The sequence below is a fragment of the Oreochromis aureus genome, linkage group 2, assembly GCF_013358895.1.
Source record: "Oreochromis aureus strain Israel breed Guangdong linkage group 2, ZZ_aureus, whole genome shotgun sequence".
Classification (NCBI taxonomy): Eukaryota; Metazoa; Chordata; class Actinopteri; order Cichliformes; family Cichlidae; genus Oreochromis; species Oreochromis aureus.
Genome location: NC_052943.1, coordinates 9,723,289 through 9,746,286, shown reverse-complemented (window position 1 = coordinate 9,746,286; position 22,998 = coordinate 9,723,289). Strand labels below are relative to the sequence as shown.

At 42.0% G+C, this 22,998-nt stretch overlaps 1 protein-coding gene across 2 annotated transcripts in view; it reads right to left on the bottom strand.

Moving 5' to 3' along the window:
* gabrb2a (gamma-aminobutyric acid type A receptor subunit beta2a) overlaps positions 1-22,998 on the bottom strand; it is a 32,535-nt gene that overhangs the window by 9,326 nt on the left and 211 nt on the right. For both annotated transcript variants that reach the window (XM_031751150.2, XM_031751151.2), the window contains exons 2-5: positions 22,889-22,989; positions 22,373-22,440; positions 9,771-9,991; positions 1,037-1,119 (exon numbers count right to left, since the gene is read on the bottom strand). In XM_031751150.2, coding sequence (XP_031607010.1) covers positions 1,037-1,119; positions 9,771-9,991; positions 22,373-22,440; positions 22,889-22,989 — 473 coding nt within the window. The remainder of the gene's footprint in view (positions 1-1,036; positions 1,120-9,770; positions 9,992-22,372; positions 22,441-22,888; positions 22,990-22,998) is intronic.

The following is a 22,998-nucleotide window of genomic DNA, read 5'->3' as shown; positions in this document are numbered from 1 at the left end:
GTTTTAAGACTTGTGTCTGTTAAAAATGCATTGAGTTTATCAAGGGGAGTGAGACTTCTCTGGGCTCATTAGTCTGAATAAAATAGCATGCTCTGGCATGAAGAGATTCCAACGTTAAAACCGTTGCCAGTTAATCCATATGAGAGCAGATACTGCCTGGTGATCAAAACTGGAGCTGTGTGTGTGTGTGTGTGTGTGTGTGTGTGTGTGTGTGTGTCTGTGTGCATTTCTGCCTGAGAGAGGAGGAGAGAAAAAAAGAGCATATGAGTGATGGAGAGAGAGATAAAAAGGCTGGGAGGGAAAAAAAAGAAGAGGATGAGACTGTGCGAAGAAAGGAGATGAGAAACGGAAAGAGAGAGTGATGGGGAGAGAGATGGCGAGCATAATGGGAGAGGAGCAGCAGGGGGGTGGGGTGGTTCTGACCCGCGCTGTTTTTGTGCTGCTTAACGCTGCTGGCAATAGTGTGATCAAACCCGGGAAGACTGAGCCCTACACCACATCCCAGCCCCATAATCCTTCTCCTAGGGGACCCAGATAATACACGCAGAGGACCTCGTCTTTCTCTCTCACGTTCCTCCTCTCTTTCCTCGCTCCCCTGACTCGAGAGCACCAGATCACGTACAATTACAAACTCCACGTGAAACCGAGTCTTTGTACTTCACAAACATGGAGGCGGCTTCACGAGAAAGCTGAACACAACATCCACTATCAGCACCCTCCTGAAATACTGGACCTAATCAGGCTCCTCCTCGCCTTGGGAAGCCACTGCAGTAGCAGTTGAATTAATTAGGCTGGATGTTATCAGTCACTGAGCCATTAGTGATGTTCCTCTTCTTGATGCATATCTCTTGATATCTCATCAGCCTTTCTCAGCATTTTACATCCTGTCTTATCAACTGTCTTTCTACCTCGGTGCCACTGGGCCGGCAGACTGTTTTCAGGCCGGTTTTCCGAGCTGCATGCGTACGTGGGATCTCTTTAATTCGATGTCTTCGTGTGGGTGTGAGAGCTGGTTGTCAGGGACAACGGTACTTACAGCTTTCGATCTCCAGGGTGCAGTTTTGCTCATCTAGAGGGTAGCGGCGCAGGTCCATCATGCAGGCTGCGGTTGTAGTGATCCTACACACAGAGAGAGGGATAAAGAAATATAGGATTCAACGCAGAAACAGGTGGAGGCGGCCACGAGCAGGCGGGGTTCATTTTATTTGACCTTCACTGCGCAGAGTAATGTACACATCCCTGCAGGATGTTGGCAAACCTGAAGAGCGCCAGACATGAAAGCCATTCTTCCGGAAATAATAGGTTCAAATGGAAAATGCCATCAAATGTGGGGATCAGGATTAATTCAAAATCAGATGCTGTTTGGCAAATCTGAGAAACCATTCCAACCGGCCGAGGCAGATGGCCGCGCTCCCGGAGCCTGGTTCTGTCTGGTTTTCTTCTTGTTAAAGCAGACTTTTTGCGCCGCATGGTTACCAAGTGCTTGCTCAGAGGGAGTTATTTGGAATTTTTGGGTGTCAGGAATAAATATTGTGATTTTTCTGTGATTATGCCACAGGTAGAGTTTTAAAGAAAAAACAATCGGGCATACTGCCCAAACAGCAATGCTCTGTCCTGCCTTTAAAGTTTGGTTTCTACTTTCAGGGTTAATCCATGCTACTAACATGCAGTGCTTTATTTTCTGCATCCATCCTTCCTCTTCTCTCAGACCCCAACGCAGGACTAAAAAAGACTACATTATCTAAAAGTTAAATTAATTAAAGAATGCACGCAGAGAAAAGCCATTGCATATGCCAGAGACACACACGGGTGTCAGCTGTGTGGCTTTCAGGTTTCCCAGGTCCAGACTATAAACCTAAAGTATTGGATTGGCCAGTTTTGTCACACCGATGTACAGCTATGTATGCAACTGTTGTTGTTTTTACTATGGTGTTGATGCACTTTGTTGTCTAACCATTAAAGCAATACAGGAAGAAAATGGATATATTAATCAGATTTTAAATATATGTCAGTCTCAGTTCAAGCCTCCATAAATCCTGAGCTGATGATGTCTTTTTATTGAGAAATTCTTTTCTGCTTTTATTATGAAATTCACTGCATATTTTATTCTAATCACAAGATTGGGAAACTATTAAAGCTAGTAATTATTGTACTTAACAAAGTGTGGAATTTGGACACTATGCTGGTTTTACTTTTATCCCATAAAGAGATTAAAAAAAAGCAGGGTTCAACCTCTGGTCAATGGGCTCCTTAAAAAACAGAGCCGCCGAGCACAGGCCAGTCATATCCAACAGGTTCAGTCAGGGTGACGCACTTCCTGTTATAGATGACAAGTTGGCCAGAGCTGAGACGGGCTGGCACCCGGCCGCACCAAACCCCTGAGGCTGTCTGAGAGAGACTGGACACACAATCTAACTATGGGGGCTAAATCTAGCGTAGACGTGTAAGACGAACCCCCTCACACACACGCACACACAAACACACTGATTGATATAAAACATGATGGCGTCACGCGACCATTAATAATAATAGCAGCCTGTGGGAGAATTCCCAGTATAGGTTGAAGTGTTTGTCATAACCGCGGGTTTTCCTTGTCACAGCTGATTACGGTCACATCATCGATTTATTGTGTTAGCGGTCCATTCATTCGTACGTGACTATGAAAAAGGCCACTGAGTAGCCATCCAGTAAAAGTCACGCTACATTTACACTTTACATTCGTTGGACATTGAGTTCAAAAACAAGGATCCCTCAGTGTCGCACAGTCATAATTTGTCTTTATTTATAATTGCACTTTCCACCAATATATTAGTTCATCTGTCCTTTTATTCTTTATTTCTTCAGTTTTATTCTTTTTTCATATGATGCTGTGAAAAACACTGCTGCCTTTTAGTTGTACAAACTGCAGAATGACAATAAAGACTATTTAAAAAAATCAGTCTTTATTGTTAAATTCTAAAAGTTTATTAATTTAATTAAACTAAAATGAATGAGACAGTCTTATGACATAATGTTATTGTAAGGACATGTTTTCTGTAAGGGTCTGATTCAGTCTTTCAAATATAACTTTGAAGACCATTTGTGAAACAGTGTTTGTAATGGGAACAAATGAATCTTGCTGCTTATCACTGAGTTTGAACTAATACAAATATAAATGAAAGGTAAACTGTCCTTATAAGAGAGGTGAAGTGAAGAAAAATGCTTCATGATGATCATTTTACTGGGTTAAGCTGTAAAACAAACCCGCTGTCCTCATTTGAGGGCTTATGAGGGTCACCTTTGCACATCTCTGTTCAAAGATCGGGTCTCAGGAGGATATACAGTTTTATAAATCAGGGACAATAAATATTTAATAATAAAAATCAGTTGTTTACCATTAAAAAAACAAGCAGTGGCGTCTGGATTTGCTTATTTTGATAAATCAAAGACTTTACGTCATTCCACTATTTATAAAATCATAATGGAAGTGCTACCATGGGAAAAAAATGTATGACAAAGTGCTGAAATGTATATTGTTTGGTGTGCACTGTCATCTCCTGAAAGCCTGTAAATGTTTTAAACATTAATAGAAATGGGCAAAAAAAATGTTCTAAATTCACACATTTTTCAAATCGCTGCTGCTTTGAGATTAAGAACGTGGTCCCGTGGAGCTGCGGGGACACTATGGCAATAAAAAAACACAATCACAATGCCTTCTCTCGGTTAACTTCATCACATCTACAGACGCATCTTTAAGAGCGCCTTGTCTTTAATAATTAAGAGCAAACTTTATTTGAAATCTTTCTGCATAAGATGTTCAGCTCCCTCAGGCCGAGCCTGGCAAGTTTGGGATTTCATTTTTTCGAGCTGCAGAGACTCGCAGTCTTTCTTTCACACACTCGGGCTCTCTCCGTCTCTGCCTCCTTTTTTCTTGCTCTCTGGGCTCTTATGTAAGAGCCAGTTAGCAGGGCCATGGTGCACTGGGGGATTAAAACAGGAGGCTCATTTCTGTCCTAGTTTACCCCTTTTTTATGGCCACAACTTCCCAGGATGTTGCGCTCGCACAGCCAGGCACTCATCACTCACCATCATTGCCATCGCCATCACTAAATCATCGCGGTGGCACAGAGGAAACACAGGGGAAAAGCAGAAATGAGGCCAAAATGGCAGGGGTAAAAATAACAGCCTATTTATAGCCCACCTACATCATCAGCAGAAGTCTCACAGCTTTCTCGTCTGAGACTCCGCACGGCTGATCAAGAACTGCTTCTGCACCCCCCCTACCCCACCCGGCTGAGCTAGAGCATCCAAAACCTGCGCTAACAATTACCCAAAAAATGCAAATAATGAGCACGCAGGAGAAGCAGGACGAGGGTTTCTCTCTGCAGGATTCCCTCCCCATCTTTGAATCTCCTCCTCCTCCTCGTCTTCGTCATCTCCACTGCAGAGAGAGTCTGCTGTGGACCTCTGCAGCAGCAGCAGTTGTCATGAAGCACAGGCTTGTTTGCTCCTCATCAACATCAGAGCCGGTCCGTCTCTCGCTTATCCCAACCTGCCGGCGGAGAGGCCATGCTCTCGCAGATCACGCAGAATCAAACACGCTACATTTGCTCTGCGTCGGAGCTAATAGGACACAGAGTTCTAAAAAAGGCAGTTTTTTTCTTGTTTTTTTTTTTTTTTTTGTTCCTCTCACAGTTCAACCCAGGCGCTCTCTCTCTCTCTGTATATGTGTGTGTGTGTGGACCCCCCTAAGGCGGCCTGTGCACCTTTATTCCAAATGACCTTGTTTACGGACATAACACAACCACCACGAATTCCCAGACAGAATCTCATTTCGAGGGAGCATCAGAGAAGAAGAGGCCAAAATGCAGAGGGGAGGAGGATGTTTGCAGGTTCCAAACCTGGTGCAGGCTTCACTTAAACTGACATTTCATCACGCATGCAGGCATCAGGAGAAAAAAACAGAAAGATCATTTCAGAAGTTAAATTAAGATGGAGAAGCTTCCTCCATTTTGGATAGAGAGCCCATGTTGAGCTGAGCTAACACATGCAGGATTGTCTCTTCCTGCTCAGGCAGGTCACAGAGCACATCCAATCAAAAAGCAGGAAAAATGAAGAGGAGGTTTCTACGTTTCCCTCTCGCTTGATCGGTAACTTCAGAAGGCGATAACTCTAAAAGCGATCCCATTGACAGCATTCGCAGAAAAGAAGGCAGCTTTCTCATCCCAGGCCACGGGATATCATCGTGCATTTTAGCTGCAGAGCAGAAACGCTCCTCGGCCTGACAGAAGACGACGTCAGTCTCCAAAGCACAAGGATGTGTCCTCTCACAACACAAAAGGAGTTACAATATTCACAGAGAAAGGAGGGAGGGTGGAGAGGGAGTGGGGAGAATCCTAATAATTTCTCCATTTTGAATGAAGTCTGACCTTCACGTCTCTTTCTCCCTCTTCGGCTCAGTCTCTCTCTGTATGCCAATGTGGAGCGACATACAGCAGGAGTCACGCACTCGGTGTCTGTGTGTATGTTTCTTTTTCATTTTTTCCTCCATTCCTGCATAAAATGAAAAGCTAAGTGGAGTTTGTGTTTTCCTGTTGTGTGTGTATATGTGTGTTTTTTCCTCGCAGCCTGGGCGGTATCTGTGTTATTGGCTGAGCCTTTTCAGGGGCTGGGTAATTAGATCAGACTGCCTCTCCCCGAGAGTCAAACCGAGCTCTAAAGTGACAGTTGGGAGCACTGTTGTAATTTTCTGCTCCTCCTGGTAATTGAAGACCAGGATTTGGCAGGATTGGGATGCACTATATATCCACAGAATAAGGAGTAAACAACACCCTCACCCTTCCTCCTCCGTGTGCACCCCTGAAAATAACACTCACTCATTCACACACACACACACACACACACACGTACCCAGAGACACAAATTGCACACACACACACACACAGAGACACACACATCTCCTGCAAACTAAACAGTTTAACCTACTGGTGTTTCCCAGTTAGCGTGTTAGCTGGTTTCAGCCCAGCACAAATACTCCTCCTGCGAGATCAATAATATGTTTACTTTTGCCCCTCATTATCTAAGGATTTAGCAAGATTACATGATACTTTATAGTCAAACATTTTAGCTTAATCTCCAAAAAGACAGATTCAGCATATAGTAAGGGCGTAAAATTATAGGGGCAGGAAGCTTTCTTGTTTTCAGTCTGTAGTTCAGGCACTATTGAATAGTCACTTTGAGCAGGCTTCGCTTGCATTAGAAGGATGGCATGTGATAACGATTAGCTGACAATTATTACTTGCCAAAATTAGTTTGCTCTATCCAGAGGCTGAGTCAGCAGACCAGTCGGTAATTTTAGAATAAGTTTTTTTTATGTGTAATTTAAAATTTATTTAAAGGTTTACAGACTGTTTGCTTGGTTGAGTTTTGCTGTGTTTATATTGTGCAGATTGAATAAGAGAGTCGCTGTGTCCTGCATGTGGCTTCATCTACTCCAGTGATTTAATGTCACAGCAGAGGTGAAGATATCCTGACCGCAGAGCTCCATAAACATGTCAGCACCCATAGATTTCTAAATGACATCTTTTAGTTTCCGAACTTCTTCATTTTTTACTAATTTAATGCAAAACTTTGCTTTAATAAATGAGGAAATGAAGAAATCTCTGTATGTTTGTGATGTTTAGCAGCCATTCATGCAGTTTAGTTCAAACTTGGCAGGTGTGCCACTAGAGGCCTCTGGAAGTGCTGTGTAGAGTTTATCCATATAATAAAACAGAAACGTGGGACCCACCCACTGCATACTGCCAGTGGATATTAATCACTGAAGTCACTGACTTTCTGATTGCCACATTGCTGCAAATCAAAATAGAATAAAAAACAAATCACAAAATACATACGACTTGGAAAAATTGGTGGTTGCTGGATGATTGTATTTAATTTTTAAAAAATGCAATGGCTTGCAAGTAGATAAGTATCCAAAGTCCTCAACCACTGGGGGACCACTTTAGATTGCAAGATGATTGCACAGGTCGCCTGATGGGAGGCAACCTGTCTCCAAACACTCATCGTCTGACTCACTTTCAGAAAAATCAGCAAAGATTTGCAAAAATGCATTTATAATTTACAAAAGCACATCGGGATCAATCTGAGTCAGTCTGTGCTGATGGATACAACTTATCTGCAATGCATGTCTTTGCAGTAGGAGACTTGGCCTAACTAGTTGCCAACTGGTTGCATTCTGGTTCTAATATGTCAGAGCAGGGTTGCCGAGGTTGTCTTTGTGATGTTGCAGTTGAATCATTGTCCTGAAGAAAATATGTCACTGTTTTTGGAGGAATTTCTGAATTTCAGTCTCAAATTTCAGAGCTTCTTGCTGGACACTGAGTGGAAGTAGTTAAACAGTGTGGTTTTTCACTTTTATGTGGATTTCTGTGTATGCAGACGGCAACAGACAGCAAAAGCTTTATGATTGTCTGCGATTTATTCATTCACAGTCACTCACTATATTATCACAACCAGTATACATGGAATTGTCACCTTGACCCTACTCAGTTGCAAACTGATGACAGACTCATCGCCTTTGTGACAAACCTAAGTTGCACTGATCGGGGCAACTACCTGTAAGACCTGGTCCTCATGGCTAAAGCAACCATTTCAAAAGCAACAAGATTACAAGATTTCAAAGGCACAGCTGCAATAATTTTAATTACCCTCCGATTCTTCAATGTTCTTTTACATCAATAGTTAATGTTTATGTCCTACATACATATAGATTTACTCATGAAAGTGGTCCCTTTCACAGTTTACATGTTTATAAATCATAAGGAAATGGCTGTCAGGGACAGTAATTATGGTGGAACAACTTGGAAGCATTTCGTCTCTACTTTTCTACGTTTTACTCAGATACATGTACAGACAGCTGTACTCCACTCTTCCTTTTTTATATTGTAGCTACAGTCAGTCAGCTTTAGAAATATGATGCACTGGTATGAATTAAACAGCAGTGTGTAAAGAAAGTGAATTTTATTGTCAAAATGACCAATAACCACAGTAAAAGGCTTCAAATTATGCATCCGTTTTTAATTTGTAATAACATGCTGATGTAATTTTGTGCTCTTTCTGCAGCTTCATTTCTACATTTTCTCCCATTTACTGTTTCCTTTTTCTTTAACTCTTAACTAAAACGTCTTCCATCACCGCTGACCTTTACCCCGATGACATGCCTTGAATGAGTTTATAGCTCCGGCCCTCTGACAGGATGTGTGCTCACATACGTCCTCTTTCCTATAGACTCTCAGTTAGCCATCTTCTCCACACCCACTAAAGCTGTGCTGTTGCAACCAGCTGACCCGTCTCTACAGGTACGTGTCAGTGTGCTCAGAGCACGCAGGCATCTGGCCGGGCTGACTCTGACAGCAGCTTGTGTCTGGACTCGCTAGCATCAAATAAAACCTGGACCAAACCCACGAACCAAATAACAGAGGAGCCGGCAGGCACCGGCACTGACAAGGACAACGCATCCGAGGTAAAAACCACATGTCTCTGCTGCGCACACCCCCTTAAAATTTCACAACACTCTTACAACTCCCCTGGCTTTCAATGCTTTTTGGCTGTTATGCAAAAAATATGTGTTAGGCTTATATAATTGAGTCAGAGTGTTCGGAATTACATTTCTCGACTGTTGAGACAAAATGTAGCGATGAATAATGTGGTGCAGTGCAGATACTTAAATTTTTTAAGCAGCCTTTGCGCAAGAAGGGCATCTCAGTCAAGAGAGGGAACGACTGCAACATCTTGAATTAGCAACAATAACCTCAGCTTTTAAACACACACACATGCATGAACACACGCGCACACGAAAAAGGGGGTGACAGATCAGAGGAGGCAGCGGCACAGTGATGGACGGGTTGCGTTAGCCTATGCAGTCAAATACGCAGCGTCAGTACAAATACAGATTCAGTGTTTGTATTGAACTGCTACATTATTGATTCTGACTTTATCAATTATGGATGACAGCATCCTCAGAGGCATCGCAGCCCTGCGCCACAAAGAGACGTCGTGTAGATGGGCTGCACAGAATCAGAGTCAGTTCACCTTTTTATTATTGATGATCATCAGGAGATATGAAAGGCTACAGTACAAGTGCATATAGTTCCTCCTATACACACCTCCTATACTTCATTAGGACCCGGGGTGTTATTTTTTAGATTTGTGGCTTGTGTGCAATTAATTCGATGACATTGGCATGGACAGTCAATGAGTCAGTGGTATAGATTATCGAAGTGACTGAGCTCTAACTTAAACAGTCAAACGTAACCTTTCTGTGCCCAAATACAATCACCAATCCTTTGATATCAATAAAGAATTGGAAAAAACAGGAAATACACACATTTTGCACTTTTTCCTACTTTAACAGGTGCTAATTTTGTGTCATATATCAGCTTTTTTAATAATCATATTTAGGTTATTCTTTGAAAACACTGCCTTTTAAAATATATCTGGGTTTTATTTTGAAATGCCTTGTTGTTGACACACCTGCCTCGCTTGGCCTCCGTGTTGCCTCTTCTTTTCAACCTTGTTAATCATCTCAGAAAGCGGCACCATGGGTGGCCTCGTAATAATCCCTCATTGCGTATGAAAAAGTGCAGCTTGACTGCTCTGAGTAGAGTTTGTAAAGGCTGAAATATCTTCTCTTATTTTCTTAATTTTTTTTCTTTTTTTGTGGTCCAACCAGATCATTTGACAATAAAAACAATTCATAAAGGCACAACTATGACACATAAAAGTCTTACCTGAGTCCATACAGCACCGTTCCATCAGGGTGGAGACGGATCATCCTGTTCTTCACTGTGACGCCATGCACAAAGGACTTCTTGTCGTTGAGGAAATAGGTGTCAGGGACCCACAGCTGGTCAGCCACTCGGTTATCCAGAGTCAGGTTGTAAGCAATCTCAGAGTAGGAGAGGCGCTTGTCCCGCCACGCTTGCTGGAAGTACATTGTCAAGGTGTAGTCCTGCCAAACAGAGGTGAACAACATTTAACACCACAGTCAAACTCATTGTACATTTTGTCATATATGCTTTATTTTCATCACCATCTCAACCGGGGAGCACATGAAGCTCCACCGGGATGTCATGTCACGCTCATGTCTGAGCTGTGGCACGTTTTCATGGGCTCTGCATAGTGAGAAGGTCAGCCAAAAGGTCGTCGGTGGTCTGAAAGGCCACAGCCTGCACTAGGGGGCCCGTGGTGGCCGATTTTGGGGGGTTAATATTCAACTATCCTCCCTTAATTTTTAGACCATAACCAGAGGGCAACTTTCTCAGCTGGCTGACTATTGTCTCATGCTAAAAATATCTGCTTCCACTTGAGCGAACGAAGCTGCTTTCTGCTTTACAGAGACGATACCCTCTTTAATGCAAACTCCTGGTAGATATCTGCAGCTGGGGCTTCCTCCCTCTCTCTCTCTTTTTTAATGTTCTGACTTTGCATAATAAACAATCACAGCGACTGAGATTCAGGGGAGACTTTTCCAGATTTAACCTTAGTGGGGAGGGGGAAAAAAGCAGTATTTATACTGTACAGTTTGTTTTTACACATGCTCAGAGATGTGGCAGAAAACCGTACCTCCTCCTCCTCCTCCTCCCTCTCCGTGTGTCTCTTTTCTCTGCTTCTCACTCTTAAAAAAAGACTCACACCCACACACGCGAAACACAGCACTGCAGTCGGATCTGCTTGGTTACAGTGTGTTGCAGTGCAATCAGCGAGTGGGAAAACAAATTAAAAAATACGGTCTGTGAAACAAGGCCCTTGAGCTTTTACTCCAAGCAGCCATCATCATCACTTATCGCCGTGTTTCTATGTTTCCGAGCCCCATCACAACGCATCGGCGTGACGCTGCCACGCAGTTGCCACTAAACACTAAATTCACTGCGTGGAGCGTGCCCAACCGAAGTATTAGTGTAAAAAAGGCCATCTAAAAATACACCAGATTCTGACATCGTGATTTTTTTCTTTTTCAGGAATAAAAAAAAAAGTCACGCGAGGACAGCTGCTTCCTTATCCTGTTTTACAAGGGTTCCCACTGAACCCTCCTCTCACACTCGCTCCCTTTCTGTCTCATTATCAGCCTGTCGATCGGATATCTCTATCACCTTTGGGATCGTTAGCTGCTGCCTGCAGGCTCAGAGTACATCACAAACCCAGGCAGCACATCCTGCGATACACTCCTGTCTTTATCGCAGGAAAACAAACAGGCCTCTCTTTAGCAAAATTACAACCCCCCCCAAAAAAACACACACATAATATTAACCCAGAAGAAACAGTCTGAGAAGATGGTTCCAGAAATTATTGTTGTGGAAACATGTTAATGTGGTGTCAGTCTTTCAGAGAGAAACACCTCAAGACATTTTGGTGGATAAAGTCACAATGTAACAAAGAGGCTAAGTAATAAACACAACAAACTGCAGTTCCTCACATGGCCACTCGAGGCTAGCTTCAAATGTGAGTGAATCCCCATAGACTTCCATGTTAAAATGCCCACCTATGCAGCTGTGCAGTCCATCTGGCCACTACTAGATATTCTGCTGAGGCAGTATCCTTGCTTTTAAAGCCCCAGCTGCAACTCAAAAACACTCAGAATAACTCGGATAATAGTAACAGAGTCTGTGTATGGACCTTGCTAACCAAGCAAGCAAGCATTAGAGAGGCTAATAATTTATCTATGCAACTTTTTCTCGAACTGCTGTGGTTCATGGACACAAATTGTCGAGTTCCTTCGTGTCAGTAAGTGTGTATTTGTAAGTAATGTACTTCAGCAGCACATATAGGTCATGCCATAAACACACGAGCAATAGGGAGGCGTTGTCATGGCAATCAAGAAAGCAAACATTAACCAAGTCGTTTTTAGTGCCTAAACTAAGCAGCATATTTTTAACCCTGTAAAGCCTGAACTATGACATAATTGCCAGTAAAATCTAATTTTTGGAAATCGAAGTGTTTATGAACCTTCTGAGATATTTTATGTATATATATGTATTTGCATATATGAGTTTTAGGTTGCATCATTTTTGCTGCATCCAGCATTTTTTGTGTGCAATTTATGATGTAATTTATTTATGTTGTTCTACAGAAAAAATCACTCTGATCTCTCAAAAACAAATATATCAAATATCATACATTTATGGTTACAGCGTTAATCAATAAAAATTAAAAATGACAGAAATTACATGTGAAAAGTCTGTAGCTGAAATTTGAGTCTCTGGCGTTAACAGTGAATTAATCTGCTCCACAGCCATAAACCCATCCACCCTCCGAATGCAGACTTTTAAATGTGGAAAATATTAACATAGTGAAAATGGAATCAAATCAGCACATATGACATGGGCTGATAAAAAGTTGTGTTCATGGATAGGAAAAAAATGTTGGGAATTTTATATTGAGGAAAACAAAATGATGCCACATTTGTGCCCATAAACACAAATCATTAGATTAAAAGGTCATGATAAACTGCTGTAAGGAAAGGTTGTGTCCAAATATTGTTACTTCTGCCTCCAAGAGCCAAGACAAAAACGTTAGTCCATAAACCAAAGGGTGATGTCACAGTCGCCAGGTCCATCTTTAATATAGAGTCACTGGTGTGAACCGGGAGTGCCATAATCCTATTTTTGATTTTCTTGTTTGCATTCCCAGCTCTCAACTTGAAATTACTCGAGGAACTAAAACCTAAAGATTTAAGAGTCACGATGATATAACAGAAAGATAATTCTGGTGATTACCTGGTGATATTAGTTTCAGTCCATTTCAGCATTATTACACTGAAAATGAATTTAACTTCAGTTATAGTGATCATTTAATTTAACTTGTTCACACTGAGTTTTCTGGACTTTCAGCCTCCATACTTGTTTCAGTTAATTATATTCTGACCAATGATCATTTTCACACTCAAAGGACTGCTACTGTTTAAGTTTAGGTGTAAGTTCAGGTAATGAATTAAGTAATAATCAGACTGTTAACGTAGCATGTTGTCTTTAGATGTTGATGATACAATGGAAAATGTGTATTTCAGCTCATATATGTGATTGTAACGTGTTTACAAAAAGCATGTGAGAAGATGGAAAAACAACTGACTGTTTTCTGTGTTCGAGGTCATCAGGCACTTTCTGTGTCGTTGTTATCAAGCAGGCGCCCACGTGACAGTGAGAAGAAAACCCTCTACAGCCGATCACAAAGTTTGTATCCACACAATGAGCATAAAGGAGCTGCTAATTTTCTTTTCTGTATCGATGCTAATGCGAAGACTGTCTGTACTGTATTGATCCCTCTGCAGAGTTTCTTTCAATAAATCTCAGAAAACCAGTTTGGCTTCAACGCTCAGTTTATTTTTTCATAAGAGTTTGTTCACTTTTCATGGAAGAAGACTGGGGCCACTGAAAAAATAAAAATTAAAAACTAAAAAAAGACGGAAATTTGTTTTTAATCTAAAAATTCTGACATTTTTCAGACAAAATTCAAACTTTAATTCCAGACTTCTGTTTTTAATTTTCAAATTTTACAATTCTAAAGTAAAGTTAGCTTTATTTTATTTCACCGATTAGAATAAAACAATAAAAAATAATAAAAATAACAGGCTGTTACCAAAATCTGTCACTACTCCCCGTATAAACAGTACACACTCAATAGTAGGCAACAAATAAAAATAAAAATCTGATTTTGGATCATTGTGAAGTGTCTCCTGTTACTCAAGTACTAAATGAGTCACATATTCACAGCGGACATTTTATCCTGTCATAGCAGGAAAAGTTCAGGTGTTACTAATAAGATAAAGATTTCTGACATGACAGCGTGACAGTGAGGCAGTTACACCTGTACTTTTCTGACTGTGACCTCTCAGATTAGATGAGGAGTGGACACCAAACGATGTGAAATGCTAAATTAGCTAAATCTGGATTTTAAAGATGCCTGTCCTCATTTTAAAGTGTTGAGCTTGCATATTTGCAGGGCCTCTGTGTGTGCACGTTAGAGGGTTTAACAGTATAGATATGCACAGAGAACACCTGGGCCTGCACGCTGCCTCCTGGCTGTGCTGTAAAATGGCAGCATAATTACGGCCTTGCAGATGGTGCTGTTTACCTTGACTTGGACATCGCTTGAGCTTAGAGAGAGACACAAAGTACAGCTGCCTCATCTCTCTCTCTCTCTCTCAGTGCAGCCTGAGAACCAAATCTGCAACACAGAGTACTGCAAGGGAACAGTTTTGTAACAGACGAAGTGCTGGCTGAGTCATGCTGTACAGGTGCTGTGCAGTAAAGTAAGCAGGACAACCATGTTATTTTTATGCAAAAAAACCCCTCAAAAGCTTAAAAAAATAACGAGATTATCTTTGAAAATCTGACAAATATGTTGCTGTATCTTGTATATTAGCATTCAGTCACTAGGGCTGTGTAAGGAGAGAAAATCCTGATTGATATTTCTCCCATCCGCACCCAAAAAAAAGCTGCAGCTAGTCAGAGCATCCCATGCTTGAGCACTGGTCTCCAGAGCGACCTTCAATCTCCTTGTCACAAGCACTTCTCAGAAACTCCATTAACATCACACAGACAGCCCGGTAAGCATCAGTGAGGGAGACATCTTGTGGAGAGCACCAACATTTAAAAGAAAAGGCACGACAGCACCGAATACATAAACACAAAGAGCATACAAATGAGGCTCGGCTAACTTGAAAAAACATCAAGGCTGGGTGCACAGTGACAGTGTCTCGCTGCAGATATGTTTCTGGGCTAACAAACCCCCATTAAGAACCTGACAGAGTGACAAGGAGTACATTTGTGTTTCCCTGAGAAATCTGACAGACTATGGTTGTTACAAGTCCTCCATTACAACTACATCAGCTGTCACAAGCGACATAAGAGGGGGGCTGCACATAGATGGGGTTAACACAATATACTGCTGGGTTTGTAAATTTAGATTTGAGGGAAAAGTTGACTTTAAGCATTCACTTTTCATAAAAAAATAAACTGCTTCCTCTTTTCTGTCTGTGCAAAGCAGTCACATTAGGTTTAGGAAAGGCTAACGGTGACGGTATGCGCCTGAAACTTGAAACCGATTGATGCTTTTGTTTTTTCAGATTGAACTCATTTTTGGGTAACATTATTTTCCAAGTATGGTTTGGTTTATTGAAATTGCTAATCAATAGTAAAGGATGATATTTATCATACATTTATTTAGATAAAGGTGAAATTCCTTTGATAATCTTAAAAAAATAAAAATAAAAAATACTTTTGCACTGACTACCCTGCTACCCTGTGAAAATTCACTAAATTTTATATAATACATATAACATAATAAACATAAAGAGTAATAAACTTGTAACGTTAATCAATGGGATAATTTTTTACAGTGTGTGAAAAGACACGTCCACCGACAGTCACTTTCATGTTCTTTATTAATTTCTAATTAATAATTTATTAAGTCGCTGTCCTGCACTAATTCCCACCGTAAAACATAATTAAATATGATGGATATAATTTGTACTTGTTGTTAATAATGCTTTCTACACAGCACTCCCTTTTTTTGTAAAACATTTTCTGCGACAGACCAGTCAGCCTCTCTGTGGTCTATATACACACAATGATAAATACATTACAATATTTATGAAAAAAACATGGGTCTATTTTTACTTGTTCGTTGTCCTCATTATTATTATTATTATTATTAATTTTACTACAGATATTTTCACTGTGGTGAAATATACACATAAAATAAAAATAATGCTAAAAAAAACAGATCCATGGATGTTTGGTTTGTGCACCTTTCCCTCGTCTCTCTGCAGCTTTACAGCAGTGGACAGACATCCACCATATTGCTAATGCTCTCATGTGCTTGGTCCTGCTGTCAGGCGCTCCAGCAAAAGCAGGAAGAATCTGCTAATAACAAAATCTACTGTGTGTGAGGAGACAACTGGACATTTGGGCAATAACGAGCTCGTCTGCAGACGTCTCAGCATCTTCGCCATTTACAAGCGGGAGCACACACCCAGAACAACTGGTCAAGCTGAGCGTATTCATTTGTCGTTCTCTATCTGTGTTTCTGGTTAAGTACAGTCTTCAAATTAAATATTAGGGGTCAAGGGGGCCGTAAGTGCATTCTGAATGAGTTGCCAGCCATGCACATCCTGAGGGAAGTGACAACATGGCCTTTATGACTCTCTTTCCAGTTGGTCATTTTTCAGCTACTTAGTTTCAGTGGAGAAAGTGCCTGACAGAATCATTAACAGAGTCATCAAAACACATTAAAGGCTTTTAATGGAGCTGGATAACTTACATCCCACTTTAGGAAGCATAGATTTTTTTCCCCTTGCACTGGCCATAATGAAATTAGATTAAAACCAATTTAAAGTTTGTGCAACTTTATGCTGCGGGACTCTACAAGGGTAAGTTAATAATAAGAACATTCAGTACATTAGCAAAGCAGCGATTTCCTGTTATTATATAACTCCCGTTGGAAGAAATCGTTTAAACATTGGCATAATTTTTGCATTTCCATTTAAGTCACTAACTGCCTAGTGTTCAAAATATGCATACTTTCCCACATTTAACAATGTATGTTTTGCCAGATTTTACCTTTAGGTGTAGCATAAAGCTCATTAGTGTGCCTCTTTCCAGTACCTTAGGTTTAACAGTTTAAGTGACCATGGACTAAACATTAAGGCAGAAGAGCCGGCATGCATGTAAGAAAGCTGCAGGATTAAGTGTTGTTCTTGCGCTGTTGTAATTATACTGCTTACCATATTAATCTGTTACTGTGTGCGTCCACTCAGCATTACTAATGACAGTGTTCTAGATAACCTGGATTCTTCTCTTAAGCTTTTTTGGAAAGCTCAGCAGAGCAAAGGCAGAAAGAAGAATCGAAGCAGCAACACATGAAAAAAAGTCTTGTATTTAAATGGTGGAAAGGTGTGAATATATCTGTATGAAAATGTGCAAATTTAGGTAACTAGGTGGTTTTTTAAAAGCCAGAAGCTCAATAACTTTTTAATCAGCTTAGATGATAAGCAGGGAGGGTTGTGGGTTCGAAGCTCCTGGTGAGCTGGAGGTTGGAACCAGGCATGCTTTCCCTAGGTTAAGTGCTTGATCCTAAACTGACTGCAGGTGTGATGTGAACACCTGTCTGTGTCTCTGTGTTGATGGGATGGTGTTCAGAGTGTCCAGTGGCTTCCAACCAGCCACCACCAGGACTCCAGGTGGATAAGAAGTTAAGAAAATGGATGGATAGAAATAGAAATTAAAAACAAAATGCTAAAACAAAGTCAAAACAACCTTCACCTGGAATATAAGTGATAGAAAACCTCAAAAATGTCTCATCAACAAAAAAAGAGGCCTTTTTTCCCTTGACTTCATTGGATCCACCATATAAAAAAAGAAGAAGAAAAAGAGGAAAAAGAAATGGCTGGGTTGTCATAGCAACACTGAGTAAAAATAACACAAGCTTATTTTCCACAAGCTGAAAATAAAATGGAACAGGATCAGTTTGGACAAACAAGATCAAAATGGTTGCTAATTCACAGACACACAAGCGAAGCTGCATCACACGGACGTGCTGCACGGCCGTTCCCGTCCCTCTGGTCATCGGCCGTCGTTATCTGACGGCCAGATCCCGTTACTCACGTAAAGAAACACAACAGGCACCAGTCGGGATAAAGATCTTAATAAAAAGCTACACTCACGCCCCACTAATTCCTCCATCCCAGAAGCCACCACAGCTGGTTTGTTTAAATCTTTTAATTCACAGCCAGCTAATTAACATTCAGAGAACAGTATTATAGTACAGGCAGTGCCTCTTAACAACCACCAACCTCAGGTATTTTACATGTAATTAACAACCGGGAAGGAGAAGAGGGAAAAAAAGAGGAGTGAAAATACTCATTTAACTCCCTCCGCATTCCTGCCTTCCAGTGCACAGCTATGCTCAACATATGGATCGCATACTGAAGGCATTATTATGCAGCGCTGATGCATTGCTGAGACAACAGACTCGACTTGTATTTAATCAGCTGCACCGGCTGTGTGCAGAACACTTTTTAATGCACCGTAACCAGGGTTTGGGTTCCTGGATCTGTGGTTTCAGCGAAAAAACAAACAGCATTATGCAAATCAAACTTCAGCTGCTAAGTGAGGGAGATGAGTGATGGTGAGGACAGACAGACAGACAGACACAGAGATAAACCGTGGAGTAGGGTTGGGGGGGTCTCGGCCATGATATCATATCTGTGCCATATTTTGCACTAACCCCAGTGAGTCAGCACAGCCCACCCAGCAAAGATGTGTGGTCACACCTCGGACTCGGAGGACACTTTCCTCTCAAAATAGCACATTTGTAATGTCATGCAGGCGAGGCTGCTACCACAGCGCTGACTGACCTGCACATTTTTATGGCCCCACAACATGGCTGACCTTTGAGCCTGAGCAGGCCAATGCTGCAGATCGCACAAGAATGCACAAATATATATATATACACATGTATACTACTTCACAGCTGTGGCACAAACACATGTGAACAGGCACTGAAACAGTGAGAGGAGCAGCAAAACTACAATTCCCACAACCGTCATGCCCTTCATGTCAGCACAGAGCAAAAAATAAATAAATAAAATAAAATAAAAATGCCACAATGGCTTCAATCAGCCACCCCCCGTTCAAAATGCAGAGTTCATTCTCCACCAGAGGCGTTTTTAGCGTTAATTAGAGGAGCGAGCAGCTGTCTGCAACCCAGTGCTGCACACCACCATGAAAGCGGGCCTGCACACAAACAGCTGATTTCAAGATCACTTCGTACAGCCAGGGGCGCCACCGGGGGTGGGGGCATTGGCCACCCCCCAAAATTTGCTGCCCTCCCCTTCCTGTCCTATGTTTGTAATAATGTAATAAGGTTGCAGAAAAGTTGGTGCCAATCCCTGGACAGATTACTGGTGCAATCGGGACAGGTAACAGTTCACACTCTTACATGATCTAATACTGAGAATTATTAAAGTGATGCCTGGGACTTTCACTCACTCACTCACTCACTCACTCACTCAATCAATCAATCAATCAATCAATCAATCAATCAATCAATCAATCAATCAATTAACTCAGATTATTATCGATTCTTTTCTATTTCTCTTTGTTGTCATATTTTTCAGGTAACCTATATTTGACAACAGCATAATAAAGCTGTAAATTCTGTTTTTGGTGTGCCACCCCAAATACTTTTATTGGCCCCCATATGGCCACCCTTATGAAAACATCCTGGAGGTGCCCCTGCGTACAGCTGATTCCTCCATTTTCCTTCCCCTCCACAAACTGCATTCATTTGGAAACCTGACTTGGATGAAGTTGGATTTATCCCTAGAAAAGCTTCTTCAGAAATCATTCCCATTTGAATATGTCTTTAGACTTTCAGTTTTGCTTTCAGAAAGTTAGTCTTTGCTCTGACTAGGACAGCCTGCAGAACATTTTTTGATCTTGAAGATGGTGAAGGTGGACAGCACCTTCAAAATCAGCTTAATTATTACAAGTTTAACATCTCTGCATTCTTCGTTTTAATTCTGAGCACTTGCACAAGTTACAACAAATCAATTTTCTTCTAACTGCCAGCTTGGCACTACAGGCAGAAGAAAATAAAACAGGCATTAAACAATGTCATGGACTAGAAAGTTCCAGTGGCTATCTCTTCTGACACTGTTTAGACAAGACTGCACGACGCACATTTGCAGTCATCTAATTTGCTTGATGCAGAGCTCTGTTTTTAACCCCCGACCCTGCACCAAAGTCATAACAAACTTGTGGTTTGTAGCCAAATCTTGGACCACGAAGGTCCCATAGATTACTTTACAATACAGCAGACCTCCAAAAGAGTGTGGGAAATTATGCACAAGCATGCAGAAAATTTCCATTTCATTAGGTGACTCTGCCACAAAAATCTTGGGTTTTGATGCAAGTTTTTAAGGTTGTATAATTTCAGTGGGGAAGCTGAAAATAACTGACAAGGAATACACACGTGTGCTAATACTGGATGTCAAAATGGAAAAAAGCGGCACTGCGTTTAGGAAGGACACTCCAGATCTTCTGTGCTGGCACAAAGGTCTGCAGCAACTTTACTTCAGCTCACACCATGTGTGCAGATATCATTAGAGGAGATGCCGAAACTGATCACAGTAACCTTCACATCCCTCCCACCCCGCTCCTCGCCGCCTTCATCACCAGTTTCATCCTCGCTTCTCTCTCTCCTTGTTGTTTTCCCTCTCAGCACTTTAATCTTAAAAGCAAGCTGCCCCTGATGAGGAAGATCAAAGCAGCCCTGCACCAAGCACAGGTCACCGACTCCATCCTCGTGATCACGGCGCACGGTGATATTATTGATTTCACAGAGATCAATCTCGTCAACTGCTGTTATCCTCTACTGCACCAAAGAGAAGCCGGACGTGAAGATAGAAGGAGGAGGAGGAGGAAATTCCAGCGTGTTATGTAAGTCGCAAGGAGGATTTTTCACAACGTAGCACAAGTCCACAAGAACTTGGACTTTTTTTTTTCCCTTTCTTTTTGTCTGAATTTGTCTGTCGTGTCAGAGGGACGCTTGTGCCGATTTGGCAGGGAGAGCTTTTCTGAGAAATGAGAGAGATGAATGCTCTCTCATAGCCACGGGGAGTTGCATGACGTCAGTCGCCATTCACTGTTTGCGCTCAGTTTTGTGTTTTGTCACAGACACACACACACACATGGATGTATGAAGCAGTGTTTTTTTCCAGATGAATGCCTGCATAGATGCCTAGTTCTTAAGTAAGATAACCCTTTGGAGCAAGGCAGAGGTGGATTACATGGCTGCTGAGCCCAGAGTCACATCCAGGGATCCAGTCAATGTGGTGGGAGGGAAAGATGGAGAAGGGAGAGAGGAAAAGTGAGAGGGAGGGAGAGAGACAAGGAGAGGCGGAAGCTGGTGAGGGGTTTCTATTTCAAATCTCCCCGGACCCCCAAGGCACTTCCGTTCTGGCAGCATCCTCCACCAAAATGAATCATTTCCATCAAAGGAGAAGCTCTGACCATTGAGTGCTTTTCCCCACCCAAAGCAAACTCACATCACTGTCGTATCTATCTGCTGAAAAAAAAGAAAGAAAGAAAGCCCACTCTGTCCGCTTTCAAACGACCATCAGAAACAGCGGCTTTAACGGGCTGCCAAATCAAAATCTGACAAGCAGAATGAACTAGACGTCAGCTCAGAAAAAAGGAAAAGCTTCTGTTAATGATAGAAAACACACCTCCTTCCATTCCTGGTGGCAAACTTGTTTTTCACGCTCTTATATAACACATCTATTATGTTGCCCTGCAGAGAGGCTGCTTTAGAAATCATCTTTTCTCACACTCTGAGTTCTTCAATATGGCCTTAATATTTTCATTACCCCCCCACTCCCTCCTCGCCTTCCTCCCATGAGCAAAACCACTAATTTTACAATGGAGGCAGACAGTATTTGATGCCCTACAGCTGCAGTGAAGTAGCTTAAACTGCTTGGCAGTGTCATGTGTGCTGCAGTGGTCCGTCTGTCTGTCTGTCAGTCACATGGATCAATAGGTGGTGCTCTTGCATGGGCTGCTTAACCCCCCCCCTCTGCCCTATCTCCAAGTCGCAGAAGTTCTACATCTTTGTGCACCCCCGAACCAAAACACACACACGTACACCCTCCTTCTTTTTTGTGTGTGTGATGGTGGTGGTGGTTGAGGGGGGGGGCTTTTTCTTTTCCACCGCCGTGTGATCATACATTTATTAATAACAAATTGCTGACGTCATCTGACAAATAGAGGGGAGATCGCCTGTGTAGAGGTTGATGATTTGATTGGCCGCTGAATTAAAAAGGGCGAAATTATGCGCATTTAGAGGAAAGGTGGTGTTTTAGGTCTCCTTCTTTTTTGCGTGTTTTGTGCGTGTGTTAGAGAGAGGCAACAAAATTACAGCACCGAGGCTTGACAACGTGAAGCAGTGACACGCACACAAACACACACACACACACACACACACACACACACACACACACAGAAGCAGCTCTCTCCGTGCGCGCAGCCGGGGCTGTGCGTCCGAGTGCGCCAGTGAGTGTGTGTTTTGAATTCAAATGCAGCAACACACCAGAACTGCAAATGCGGAGACTGAGGAGAGGATGGCGATGATGTGTTTGGGGTAGGAGGAGGGGGGACGGAAGCCTTCACATTTTTTTTTATATCCCCCCCACCTCTAAATGTAATTAACGACCTGGCTCCATCACGTACACTGCCCCCATGATAAGTATAGCTCACTTCAGAGGACATTGCGGCCGTGCCAGGTACATTTGGCAACATGAAGCGGGCGGTAATGATAATAAAGATTCACCTACCATGTTGACTTCTGAGACCATGTCTATGCTGGCTATGTCTATATTCATCCCCACAGCCACCGGGGCACCTGTGAAGGAAGGAAGGGGGTGGTGAAAAGGAGGCATTAACACGGGACATGAATTATTCTCACCATCATGTAAATTTTAACAAATTCGTGACGCCAGCGCAGGTTCCTCTCCGAACCCCGCACCTACAGGAGGCTTGTGCATCATCAGCCCGATCAAGAAAAAAAAAAAAACCCTACACGCTTGATACACAGATGAGCTTAAATGGTGTTAATTTCATTTATTTAGCGGCGTAATCAAACATTGATGAGCGGTATCGATCACGTTAAAAGCCCCCCATCATCAAATGAAATATATGCACATCATCTCTCTTGGGCTAATTGGAAAGGCCTATTTGACTGTGAAGGGATAATTATGTAAATGAAAGCAGATTTTGCGATTCATTAAACATGTATCGCACGTCAGGAGGGCGTGAAAACATGACATTCCCGTTTTCAATTTGCTCGTTACCTCCGAAATCTGGCCTCAACCGAATGTCGTATCCTTTCATCAGCCTGTCCACTGTTTCTTTTACCAGAGGCATATTGCTCGGATCTTTGATATCCTTGACGCTGTGGAGA